At 37.3% G+C, this 13,031-nt stretch overlaps 1 protein-coding gene across 2 annotated transcripts; it reads right to left on the bottom strand.

The window, feature by feature from the left end:
- Positions 1-4,310: 4,310 nt before the first annotated feature.
- LOC121968512 (WAT1-related protein At2g37450-like) lies at positions 4,311-6,946 on the bottom strand. Of its 2 annotated transcripts, XM_042518850.1 has the most exons (7): positions 6,708-6,946; positions 6,340-6,405; positions 5,833-5,949; positions 5,401-5,674; positions 4,992-5,147; positions 4,738-4,889; positions 4,311-4,645 (listed from the first exon to the last, which is right to left on the bottom strand). In XM_042518850.1, the coding sequence occupies exons 1-7, from the start codon at positions 6,890-6,892 to the stop codon at positions 4,498-4,500; spliced, it is 1,098 nt and encodes a 365-aa protein (XP_042374784.1). In that variant the 5' UTR covers positions 6,893-6,946; the 3' UTR covers positions 4,311-4,497. The 2 variants fall into 2 exon arrangements, with proteins under 2 accessions (XP_042374784.1, XP_042374785.1); XM_042518851.1 differs by lacking the exon at positions 6,340-6,405.
- Positions 6,947-13,031: the final 6,085 nt, after the last annotated feature.

Raw genomic sequence — 13,031 nt, 5'->3', positions numbered from 1 at the left:
GACTAGCCACGCCTACCCAAGGCAGACCTCAAGTGGCAAATGATCGAGGTTCTCTAGCCTGGATATAGAAATCATCCCAAATATGGTATACTAATTCCCCTCCTGTGAACTGAGGTTCCTGGTGGTTCAACTGTTGGACCTACTCTTTTGAACAAGAAGCTAGGTTTATAAACTGGCCATCAAAATTTGTAAAGCTCTTAGATATTTCAACATGTAAAGTTGATTGAAAGTTGCTCACCAATAGTGTTTTTGTGGTAGTTATTCTTTCCTTGTCGAGACAAACCGAGGTTAACAATTACTATGAGCCATGTATAATAACAGTCTTTTCCCTTATTGCAGTTCCGTCGCTATAATTTCTTTGGTGATTTTGTGTACAAGATAAGTTTTGAGTGTAACGTGTAATTGATAAGGAATGGGTGTTTGAGCTCTGCAAATTCAAAGTGTCAAGGGAAAAAACAACCAACGGGTAGTTGTCAAGGTATATTCATATTACATCGGTTTTACACCGTTGCTGAAACAGTGTCGTTAAGTGATACTACATCGGTTTATAACCGATTCGAAAATCGATGTCGTTAAGTGATACTACACCGGTTTTAACCCGATGTCTAAAATGACAGACCTTTTACATCGCCTTCATAGACATCGGTCGAAAATGTAATAGACACCGGTGGAAAACCGATGTCTATGAGAGTTTTTGTTGTAGTGCTTCTTGTCCATCGGTGTACTCTTTCGCAGCGCCTTGTCCCTCGGACGCACCGCGTGCCGTCCGTCTTCCGCTCAATTACCTGTGTTCCTAAGTTCCTGCACACTTAGACACAAGGTTAAAAACACACAGGATCTAACTTAACTTGTTGATCACACCAAAACAACCTTGGGTTCCAACAATTACCTCTATAAACATAAAATACACATGGCAATAATCAAGAGGGTATAAACATGGATGTATAGCAGACAACAAATAAGCATGCTACAGGTATCAAGTAAAGACCTGACCTACCAATGCAGATATAGACATAACCATTACTACTCGTTATAATCTACTATGCATATTAAATGACAATATCAAAAAGATAAGTTAAGGTATCCGTCTTAAAAACGAAGATTGTATCGGAACAAATCCCACGTTGAGGCGCTCGTCTCGAATCAAAGTCCTGCAAATCACATAATATATTTAGCTAATTACATACGAAGTAAATAGCTAAATAAACTCCCCACCTAATTAGAACAACTCTCGTCGAACATGATTATGGATTAATCTATCAAAGTGGTTAGATTAAATTAAATTCTCAATTAACCATAGTCATACCATAAACTTTCTAGATTAAGGTTACCAATCATGAACTTTCCCCCAAAGCAGTAATTGAATGGGTTCAAGTTTGTTGAACCCCGTGGTAGTTTTGATGTGATCAACCAAGTTGGTTAGGTCCTGCGTTTGGTCTGATCCCTGTGTCTGAGTGTGCAGGAACTTAGGAGCACAGGAAGTCGAGCGGAAGACGCAGTTGGCGAGAAGGATGACACGGGAAGGGAGCCGACGGGCTCGGTGCGTCCGAAGGACGGGAGAGATGCGGAAGAGTACACCCGGTGGGCGAGAAGAACGTGCGCGGTGTTCGAGGGACGTAAAGCCGGGGAGGAAGCCTGCTCGAGGAGAAGGCCGGGAATTGGGTTCGGGTGAGCCCTATTCCGGTAAGCCGCAATCACCCAAGGAGCAGAACCGGAACAAGTCAACTGGAAGTTGACTTGTCAATGGTTCGGTCGACCGAACCCCTTGATCGGTTGACCGAACCCTTCTGTATCCGTAGCCAGTTGTTGGTGACACGTCAGAAGCCACGTCAAGCAGCCAACCTTTGGGGAGCTGATCGGTCGACCGAACCTTTTGATCGGTCGACCGAACCGAAGTCTATCCAGAGACCAAGTCGAGCAATCTGATCGGGCAAACTCAGCAGAAGACCATTGGCAGATCGGTCGACCGAACAAAAGGATCGGTCGACCGAACCCAAGCTCGATCCACAGAGACTGCACCTGGACGCGAAGCTGGGCGGTCGACCGAACCTGGGGATCGGTCGACCGATCCCTCTCGAGTCAAACTTTATCCCGAAGGATCAGGTGAACTGATAAGCTCGAGAACCCCTATATAAAGAGGGTCTCGGGTAGCTCTTAGCATATCGAAAACAGTGAACGAATACGAACGACTTCAAAATACAACTCCTGTACTCTCATTTCCTAAGCAACAGTTCTGTGCTCTTCAAGTGTAAAAGGCTACTCCGCCTTCAGAGAAGGAGACTTCTTTTAGTGCACTCTCTTACTGTCTTGGATTAACAACCTTCTTGGTTGTAACCAAGTAAATAGTTGAGTCTTATATTTCTGTTTATGTTAGTTCTGTTGAATTTCATAACTGTTGCTTTGTTATTTAAGTTGAAAGCCTTGAGGAGGGTTTAGTTTTTATTGCAGGCAATTCACCCCCCTCTTGCCGGTCTCCGTTGCACCAACAAAGTTAACTTTTGGAAATCCCTTTGCAAGGAAACTATCCTCTCGACATCCTAATAACAGCCAACCCAATCAACATATCACAACTACATTCTAACTCCTAATCAATGATAACACAGGACAACAAAGCTTAGGTTAAAGTATTAATTACCTTCGACTTCTCTTCCTACAGCTGGTTGCTGATCTAGCAATGACTGATACGACTCACGACACTGATGAGGCGACCATGATTGGCTTGGCTGGGCACAGCTGATGAGGATGGTGGCAACTGGCGAGCTGAGCTACCAATAGAAGCAAACTACAGTAATGGTCTTGAGCTACTGTGGTGGCTGGAGCAGAGAAACGACGATGGTAGATTTAGGTTTAGTGTATACCTTAAATCTGGCCGCCGGAAACCCTAAACCAGCGATGGAAAGGAGGGTTCACGCGACTTGGATCAAGCGGGAAAGGGAATTCCGTAGGTGAACTCGAGCCCAAGCCGAATCTCCATTGCTCGGCGACGATCCACTGGAGGAAAGGTAGGCCTGCAGTGAAGACCAAACTAGGACAGAGTAGACGACGCTAGGGCACGGAAGAGGGAGGCGGTGGTGGCTTCGGCTTCTGGTGAGTGCTTGCCGTTCGCAATGAGAAGAGGAGGTGGCGCTGCGGCTTCAAGGTTGCAAGGGCGTTATTGGCTAAAGAGAAGAGGAAGGAGATGACGCAAGGGAGAGGGCTAGTGGCCGAATCTGCGTCGGTGACGAAGAGGAGGGGAAGAGGGGAAGGCTTCGCGAGAGGGAAGAGGGGAGAAGGGAGAAGAGGGTTCGGCGTCGAGAGATTAGGGCACGGGAGAGAAGAAAAAAAGAAATATTTAAAGAAATTAAACATTTTCTCATTCAAATAGGATAGCTTAAACATGCTTTCCTCTAGCCCAATAATTTATCCCCTTAACATACGTCATATGAGCTCCGATTAATTCTAAAAAAATTTCTAAAAATTCTCTTATGGTTATTTGACCCCTTTTCGGTATTTTACAACTGTTGTAAGAGGCTTCTCCGCCAACGTCGAAAGGAAAATTTGATTAGTGGTCAAGAGTCTTGGATTAACAATATTCCCGATTATAACTAAGTAAAAATTATAGTCTCTTTCCTTCTTTAATTAGTCTCTTATTTTTATGCAAGTGTTAGAATATTTATTAAAGCTATAAAAGTTTGAAGAAGATTTGTTTGTTTTTATTATACAAACTATTCATCCCCTCTAGCCGGTTGTCAAGGGACCAACAATAAATAGTATTTTGATATAATAGTAATTAATATTTAAAATTTAAGACTCAAGATTTTAGAGTTTAGGATTTAGAGTTTAAATTTTACCTATAACTAAATAGCAATTATTTAGTAGCTTACGACTATGTAATAGTTAATTAGTAGTTTCTACCACTAACTGTTATAATATGTAGTAAATATTCATGTAATACCATACTATTGTAATATTGTAACAACTACTCATGTATTGAGCTTAGCATGATTTAAACCTACGCAATGTCAAGCATGGCCTAGCCTATGGCAAACCGTTCTAAGTATGACCCATACCATGTTAGGTCAATCTATATATCGTGTGCAACCTGAGCCATTTGCCACCTCTAAGGATAAGTGTACAATTTTCTCCATTGATCGTTCCTCCTCACCATATCTTTCTTTTCATTCATTTAGTGCTCTGCTCGGACCCTTCTTTTCGAAAGTAGCCTTTATATTTACTTTTCAGTCTCTTACATAGAAATATGCATGCTTTCAAATAAGTTTACAGGGTACCTTTTGGACTGGCATATTATAATATATAAAAGAGAACAAGCATGCATGAGAACAATTATATTCATGTAACATAGCTAGTACTTATTTTAATTAATGATGCATAAGATATCCATAAATGCATTGCATGCACTCACTGCTAAATCTATTTCTGATTTAGATAATTTCGAAATAGATTTTATTTTTGTCTCAAAAACTCATCTGTATAGTATTATTTTCTGGTAGCTAGTGACTAGGAATTAGAATGAGCTAGCAGAGGTGCCTGGTTGCCTTCTTCCTCATCAGTGAGTTGAGGCTGATCCGTGGAAGGGTTGCCATCTTGAGCTTTGGCCCACAGGTATAGGTAGAGACCAGCAATGATTATAGCCATGCCCAATACACTGATATTATTCATATATATATATACACATGGATATCATCAGACAGTAGAGAATGAAGAGAGTTCATTAAGAATAGAGAGTAGTGTTATTACCTTCCCCAAGTGAGTTGCGCGTGAAGCACCAAGGGCTCCATGATGGCCACAACCACTGATGACAAAGGACTAAACATGGTGATAAAGACTGGGCCTCTTTCTTTCACACACCACATTATGATGAAGAACCCTAAACCTGTGCAAAATATTCCCTGCAGTATATATATATATATATATAAGCAATGACCATCCTGATTACTGAAATGCTTAAAATTAATGCCGTGCATATAAGATAGAGAGAGCTGTCTGTGTACACTGTAAGCTATGAGGAGAAGCTGCATGTCCCATTGTATGACCAAAGCTGAAGGGTTCTCAAGGAGGAGAGAAACTAGGGCACACTGGAGGCAACCCATGAAGCTGACCATGGCAGAAAGGGTGAGCTGAGAAGGGTATTCTCGCACGATCCATGCCTGTCATATTCAAAATTAATACAAATAAGACCAGAAAATAGAAGGGTATCCTACTTGATATTGACAGAGGAAGAGACAATGCAACCTGATGTAAACTTTGATTGTTATTTTTTGCTGCCTTTTGGAACCATTCGAACTCAAATGAGAATAAATCATTAAGGTGTCTAAATTGCGAGTATATTTTGGAAAAGAAGGCATAAATGGCATTAGAGAGAGAGAGAGAGAGAGAAAGAGAGATCAAAGTAATTAAAACCTGATAGATCATGAAGAAGGACATGGACCAAGAGCCTATGATGGTAAGAAGTGCTCCAAAGAGGAAGCTTCCATGGATTTTGCCAACATGTTTGAGCAATGATTGAGCCAAAGGAAAATGATCCAGATACAGTAGTTGTTGTGCCTGTGAAACCTCTTGACTTTGTCGTGTAGTGTTCTCGTAGAATGTCATCAGCATTGCTCCACCAACACAAAAAAGTGTGCCGAGGATCTTAGCTTGTCCAACCCATACCTTTATTCTTACTCGCTCCAATCTAAATGAACTCATAATTGATAAGCAATAATAATAATAATAATAATTCTTTTCATTGAGCTTGTTTTCTTGCATATTCAACTGTTCAGCTTATTTAAATTTATTATTAGAATTTTATCTTGATATTTCTTCAAATTAATAAGGGAGAGAGAGTCTTACTTGAGGAAGTAGGCGAGCAAGAAAGTGACGACGGGTATCAGATTGTTCATGGTGCTGGCGAAGGTCGAGGAAGTCAACGCCAATCCAGCATAGTAGAAATTTTGACTGAAGCTTATCCTATATGTTATATTAGATATTTTATTATATTTTTCCCATACAGAACTAGTTGCCTCAATTAAATCAAGATTTAAAATTTCATACAAAAATAAAGGGAACGTGTAAGAGTATGATGATAAATGGGTTTAAAATTTCATACAAAAATAAAGGGAACTACAGCAGCACGAGTTATATATATATATACTACCCATGTGAGAAGCATGGATCCACACTTATCATATACACAGTCCCTTCTGACAAGCATGGATCCACACTTATCATATGTCTTGTTTTTTTTCTACTTGAGATCCAATAAAGTTTGGTGCATACACCTTTGTTAGACTATTGAAAATTAAAATTACCATAGTAAAAAAAACATGCATGCTCGTTTGTTAATTTATATACAATTACCCGATCAGTGCAAGGATGAAGACGTGTTTCATGCTCCTCCAAGTCATACAGCTCCACCTCCCACCCCTGATTGATTGTACAAAACATCTAAATCAACAATAATTTATTTTATTTTATTTTCTTTGTTTTTTTTTTCCCTTTCGCTCTCTCTCTCTGACAATGGTTGCAAAATATTTGATCTGTTCTAATCATTTCTTTTCTTTTATCTCTCGGGCAATGGTTGCAAAATATTTGATCTGTTCTAATAATTTCTTTTCTTTTATCTCTCGGGCAATGGTTGCAAAATATTTGATCCGTTCTAACTCAAAATTAAAGGCAGAATTTATTAGACTATGCAATTTTCATGTAACTTATATGTACATACGTACCTATAGAGGTAGTAAGCTGCTGGAAGGCCGATGGCGAGAGTGGCAACGATTTGACGATAGAGGACGAAGGCGAAGTGGCTCATGCCTTTGGTGAAGGCTAGTCGTGATGCCAGGAACATTGCCGCGTATGCCAATTGCACATACACTGCGCCGGCTATACTTTTCAACTCCATTCTTGCCACCATCTTCGCTATGTTTGATATTCTACTTTCCTTTCTCTTGCTCTAGCAATTCTTTCTCGCGATGGGCATGTATAAATAGAGAGCACATGATTAAAATTATTATTATTATTTTTAGCTAGCAGGTAAATTCGAAAGTGTTTCTCTTTATTACGTTTTGAATAGTGAGACATGTGCAAAGTGTTGGGACTTGGCAGGAGACGTCAACATCGCTTTCTCTAATGATACATATGTTTTGCCCATATCGTGATAACAGTTATAAACTACAGTTTAAGGTAGGACCGGTCTTAAATTTTGAAGGGACCGATAAAAAAAAAAATCTTTTGATACAAGAAATATCAAAGTGGAGCAACAATTTTGTTCATCAACCATGATATTTTTGGGATTTAATCATAAGTTATCCTTTTTGTTGCAACCTTAAACTTTTACCATGAGGTCTGCACATCTACAAGGTGTCAAACAGTGAGGCTTCGTGAAGATTTGCTAGTTGCTATGAATGAATTTTCTCAAGGACGGTAATTAAACTATATGGCCAAAATTAATTCCACCAAAATATTAGATTACTAACCAACTATATTATTGTGTTAGTGTGTTTGTGTAATATATCTTGTAATGCCTAAATCACATATTCATAGATATTCTATCCTTGTCTATTTTTCCTATAATGGCACAATGTCTACCCTTTAATTACCCACCTTAATTATTAGAAATCCAAAAATCACAAATTTTAGAGAAAAATTACTTTAATTTGATGCTGAACCGGTAATCAAAGTATAATCCAACTAAACAAATTTAAGCAAAATAATAGACACATAAATAGAAATGGAAACCTAATACCCCAATCCGATGTTGCTTTAATGGCCACGAAGCCCAGAGGTTACTATGAATTTGTGATGATGACGCTCGAGATCACTAGGGTTCGTGACTTCGCATGACCGGCACATTGTCTGCACCCAATAAAGCCTATCGAGTCTTCGGTGTCGGCATTGGCATCGGTGTGGGTGAAAGGTTCAAAGAACAAAAGGCAACAGATTAGGTTTAGCCATTTAGGTGGCAAAAGGCGATATCGCTCGCCCCCAGCGCCCCTGCCGCACCACGCCCAAAGTCTTCACGAGGGAGATAAATCACGGTAGCTGGAGAAGTTAGTGCGTAGTGGGAAGAGGTGCACAGGGACCAGGGAATTACGCCCTGACTACCTCACGGTTTGAACCCATGCTCTCAAGTGACAAGCTTCTATGCACTAACCATTCCAGATAATCCCGTAGGATAGGTTTAGCCATTTAGGGAAATAGGAGAGGGTGGAGGAAGAAAATATCATGTTCGTGTGTTTTGGTACTTTTATAAGACCATAACAATGTATAATTTATACTTAGATCATTTTTAATTATTTTTTTTTCACTGGATTATTTGTTAATACTATAAAAAAAAAATATAAACTTTACTTTAAAATAAACAAATGGGGCCCACTAAGAGATGGGGCCTTGTGTGGTGGCCCATATTGACCACCTCAGGCCGGCACTGGTTCTAGGCAGTGACTGGACGAGTATTTTGTCCAGCTAGAGTAGGCATACGTCGATATTCAACTCCAAATTTTACATGACTAAATTATGTGGGAGCGAGCTAGTCAACTTTTTCTCACAATGACTAATTTATTAAATTACATTCGAAGGTAAAAAAAAAATAATGAATCCTATGAGAGGTTCTATATCTCGACAAATTTTCTCCAAATGAAGAAATTAAAGAAGTATAATATATACGAGTTAGAATTGAAATATACATTTTTTAATAAAAGGTTAAGATTTGAATTTTTATGTCCTCATTTTTCACTTTAAATATAAATTTTTATTATATTATGAAAATATGTAATTTTTATTGATCCGATCATCTCCAGAATTTAATATTTGAATTATAAAAAAATTAAAATAATGTAAACGGAAACATAATATAAATAGTTGATAATGGACTTGTAGATGTGAAGGTTATAAAATATTACAATTTGCTAAAAACATATACTTTCAACAAAGATACGAGAGAAAGTTAAAATATTATTATTTTCATTATTATTTCACTTGACAGTGTAGAAATATCAGTAAATTAGAGAAAAATCATATTTAAAGTGAAAGATAGATTGTTATTCGTATTATTTTATCATCATATATTTCTATGACTTTAGACACCCTATTTTGTTAACCTACTATTATTATTATTATTATTATTATTATTATTATTATTATTATTATTATTATTATTATTATTATTATGGTAAAAGTTGATTCATTCATTCAGTGTATTCGTCAATCCGTCCTTAAATCAACATAAAAAAAAAATAAATGATGAATGACTACTAATCTTGTATAGTTGAATAGTATAAGGGAGGAATAGACATCTAACTACTAATTAAGATAATATTATTATACGCTAGCCAACTGTTTATTCGGAGGATTTTTTTTTTAATTATACATATGATTATAGATGAAGGAGGGTAGGCATGCCAATCACGCACTAAATACTTACTTTATAGATTGGAACAATTGCACCTGCAAAATTAAGATACTCGAGTTCAGAAATCTTAAAAATGCAGTCTATAAACGGAAAGAAAAACTCAAAGGAAAAAGTAGTAAATATTTTGGACGTTGATTTTGTTACAGTTTGATCGATATTTATTATTATTATTAGTAAGAATAAACTAAAATCTCGATAAAATAAGATAAATTACACAATTACTAAACCCTTACCCTCCCCTATTTTTTAAAAAAAAAGAAGCAAATTTCGTTGAAGAAAGTAATTCCAAGAAGAAGGAGCCGGAGGTCAGACTGATGGATCGACTGGTAAAAGTCCGTATATGGACCATTTTAGGACAATCAAATAATTTAAAGTTTAGCCCACAAACTGTACATTTAACTGATGACAGGGACAACATCAGACCAAGTTCAAAGGAACAATGATTAATTGACTGATTTTTTTTTAATGAACGGTTGACGTGAGTTGATAGAATGTTCACCGTGAATATTTTTTAATTTATTTTAATTAATAAAAAAATTTTATGGGACTAAATCAATGGATTTTAAAATTAATAAGTATAAATTAAGTATCTAATACCAAATTTAAAAAAATAATGATTAAAGAAGAATGATTAATGACATGAATTGGAAGGATTTGAAATCACAATGATTAATGGCATCCGGACTGTAGCTCCCTCTGTAGCCCCAGGGCATTGATTAGCTAAGGTTTGAAATATGGTAATTATTTCGGTCACCATCACCTAATGTAGCTTGCTCTAGCATTTGATGTAGGTATAATCTCGAATTTCCAAGACTTTGCAATCACATTAATATGGTTGAATTAGTGGTATATCTATAATATAAATTAAATGGACAACTTCTTAATTGATAAGCTTTATAAATTGAACACCTTTACTCCTACGGTTGACAACGTAATAATGCATAATATAGGTATGAAACGTAAATTAATTGACGAAAATTCTTTCATGTTATGACATAGGTGTTTAGGACATATATCCAAACAAGGCCTAGAAAGGTTAATGTCATATGAAATTCCCAATGCCCTTGACATGTCAAATTTTGATGTTTGCATAGAGCGTGTTAAGGGAAAAATCACTAACAAAAGGAATAAGGAGGCTAGCCGTTGTAGTGACGTTTTGGATCTAATACATATAAACATTTGTTAGCTTCATAGAGCAAGTATCTCCAATTCAATTGGAGGAGCCTGCCATAGAAGTTGAGGTATTTTCTTATATTGATGAGCAAGTATCTCAACCATCTCAAACACAAGTGCCTTTAAGGCGATTCATAAGGGAACGGAGAATCACAAATTCTCGTGATTCTGTTTATCTCTAAGAGTATGATTTTGACATAGGGTTAGAAAGTAATCCTACTATTGGATTGAGATGCATGTGAGAGGGGAGATGAATAACATGGCTTTTAAAACTTCTTTTCGATTTTAAAAACAAATATACAACGAAAAAACTAAGTATGAAAATAGAAACTTGGTCGATTTTACTTGGTTCAGAACCTTCAGCGAATCTTACTCCAAGACCCAGGTCCCATAGATCTATTGATGGGTAATCCACTAAAATCCTCTTCTAGAACCGTCGAAAGAGGGAAATGAATACAATCAAAAAGTCAAGACAAGTGTAATATGCTACACTTTCCTTAATACAGAAATTAAGTACAATAATAAACATTTGTTACCCAACACCTTTGAAGATGATCGGATTGGGTTTGATATTAGATATCTCCTCAGCAGTAGTCGGGTACAGTAGTATCGTAGCAGAGCAGCAGCATGAAGTCGGAGTAGTTGAAACGTTAAACGGATGCTTAGAAGCTCATAGTAGAAGTGTGTTTGAGTTCTTGGTCTAGAGCCTCTTTTATTGAGTATTGAAGGCGCCTTCCATAGTACTAAAAGCGCCTTCTATAGTACTAAAGACACCTTCCATAGCACTGAAAGCGTCTTCCATAGCACTAAAGGCGCCTTCCACAGCACTGAAGGCGCCTTCAACTTCAAAAATTATCCTGTAACTTAGCTTCTTATTATTGCTGAAGTCTTCTACGTTATCCGACTAAAGGTGTCTTCCAAGCTCCCAAAGGCGCCTTCCATGAATAATACTCAAGGCCTCTTCTAATGGTTTAAAGGCGCCTTGGGTACTGTTCACCTGAGACATTTTATGCTCTTTTGCCCAGCAAAATGTGTTAGTCCAACACAAATAAAATATACCCTGAAAGACAAAGTTAACATAATAAAAATAAGCAATTAGTAATTAGATTCTGTCTCTCTGAGATCAAGATCTAGTCATGATCTCAATTTAGATTTTTGAAATGGACTTAAATTGGACTGATGTCTATTGTCCCCTTAATCGGAATGCGTCCTCACTGAGTCACTCTTCTCTAGTGACTTACCTTCACTTACCAAGTGTCAAATTACCTCTTTGATGTCCAATTTAAACCACCAGGTTTTCCTACCAGAATCGCACATTCAGACTTCGCCAATCAGGAATCAAATATTTTGACCACTTACCGGAATCGCACATTCGGACTTTAACCCATCGGGAATCGAACATCCTGACCTCCTGCCAGAATCCCACATCTGGACTTCCTGCTTGGTGTCTGGTTCTCTTGACTCATCAAATTAGTCAACCTTGCACACTCAGTAAGAAGGTTAGATCAATACCACATCTAACTTTAATCCACTTGTCATTCATCAAAACTCAGGTTTGATCATCGGTGCCAAATGTACCAACACCTACATCTTTCCAAGAAGTCAAATAATGCTCTAACTCTAAAAGGTGGATTAACGTCATACAAGAAGAGTTGAAGTCTTTGGTAGATAATGGCGTTTGGGAGCTTGTCAAATTGCCTAAAGGTAAGAAGCTCGTTGGTTGTAAATGAATATTTAAAACCAAGCGGGATTCAAGTGACAATGTCGAAAAGTATAAGACTCGTCTTGTTGTCAAGAGATTCACTCAGAAAGAAGACATTGATTACAAGGAAACTCTCTCACCTATGTCAATAAAAGACTTCCTTAGGGTAATCTTGGCACTTGTAGCTCCTTATGATTTGGACCTACATCAAATGAACATAAAGATTGTATTTCTCAATGGAGACACAGAGGAGTCTATATATATAGTGCAACCAGAGAATTTTGAGTCTAAGGACTCAAAGCACCCAGTATGTAGATTAAAGAAGTCTATTTATAGTTTAAAATAGGCATCCCGTCAGTGATACTAAAAATTTGATCAAGTGGTTATCTCATTTGGATTTAAAAAGAACCCTACTGATCAGTATATATATGTCAAGTTTAGTGAGAGCAAGTTTGTTATACTTATTTTGTACATGGACGATATATTGCTTGCGAGCAATAATAAGAATCTACCACATCAAATCAAGTTATTTCTATTTGGTAATTTTGAAATGAAGGAACTTAGTAAAACATCCTTTGTTTTAAGAATATAGATATATCATGATCATTCAAGAGACATTCTTGGACTTTCACAATAAGTCTATATTGAAAAGATATTTATAATGTATGGTATGTAGAACTATACACTTGGTGACATGCCTGTGTCAAGAGGTGACAAGTTTAGCATGCAGTGTGTCCACGGTTTGAATTTGAAATAAAGGAGATGGAA

The sequence above is a fragment of the Zingiber officinale genome, chromosome 3B (assembly GCF_018446385.1).
Source record: "Zingiber officinale cultivar Zhangliang chromosome 3B, Zo_v1.1, whole genome shotgun sequence".
Classification (NCBI taxonomy): domain Eukaryota; kingdom Viridiplantae; phylum Streptophyta; class Magnoliopsida; order Zingiberales; family Zingiberaceae; genus Zingiber; species Zingiber officinale.
This window is presented reverse-complemented; position numbering and strand designations above follow the sequence as displayed.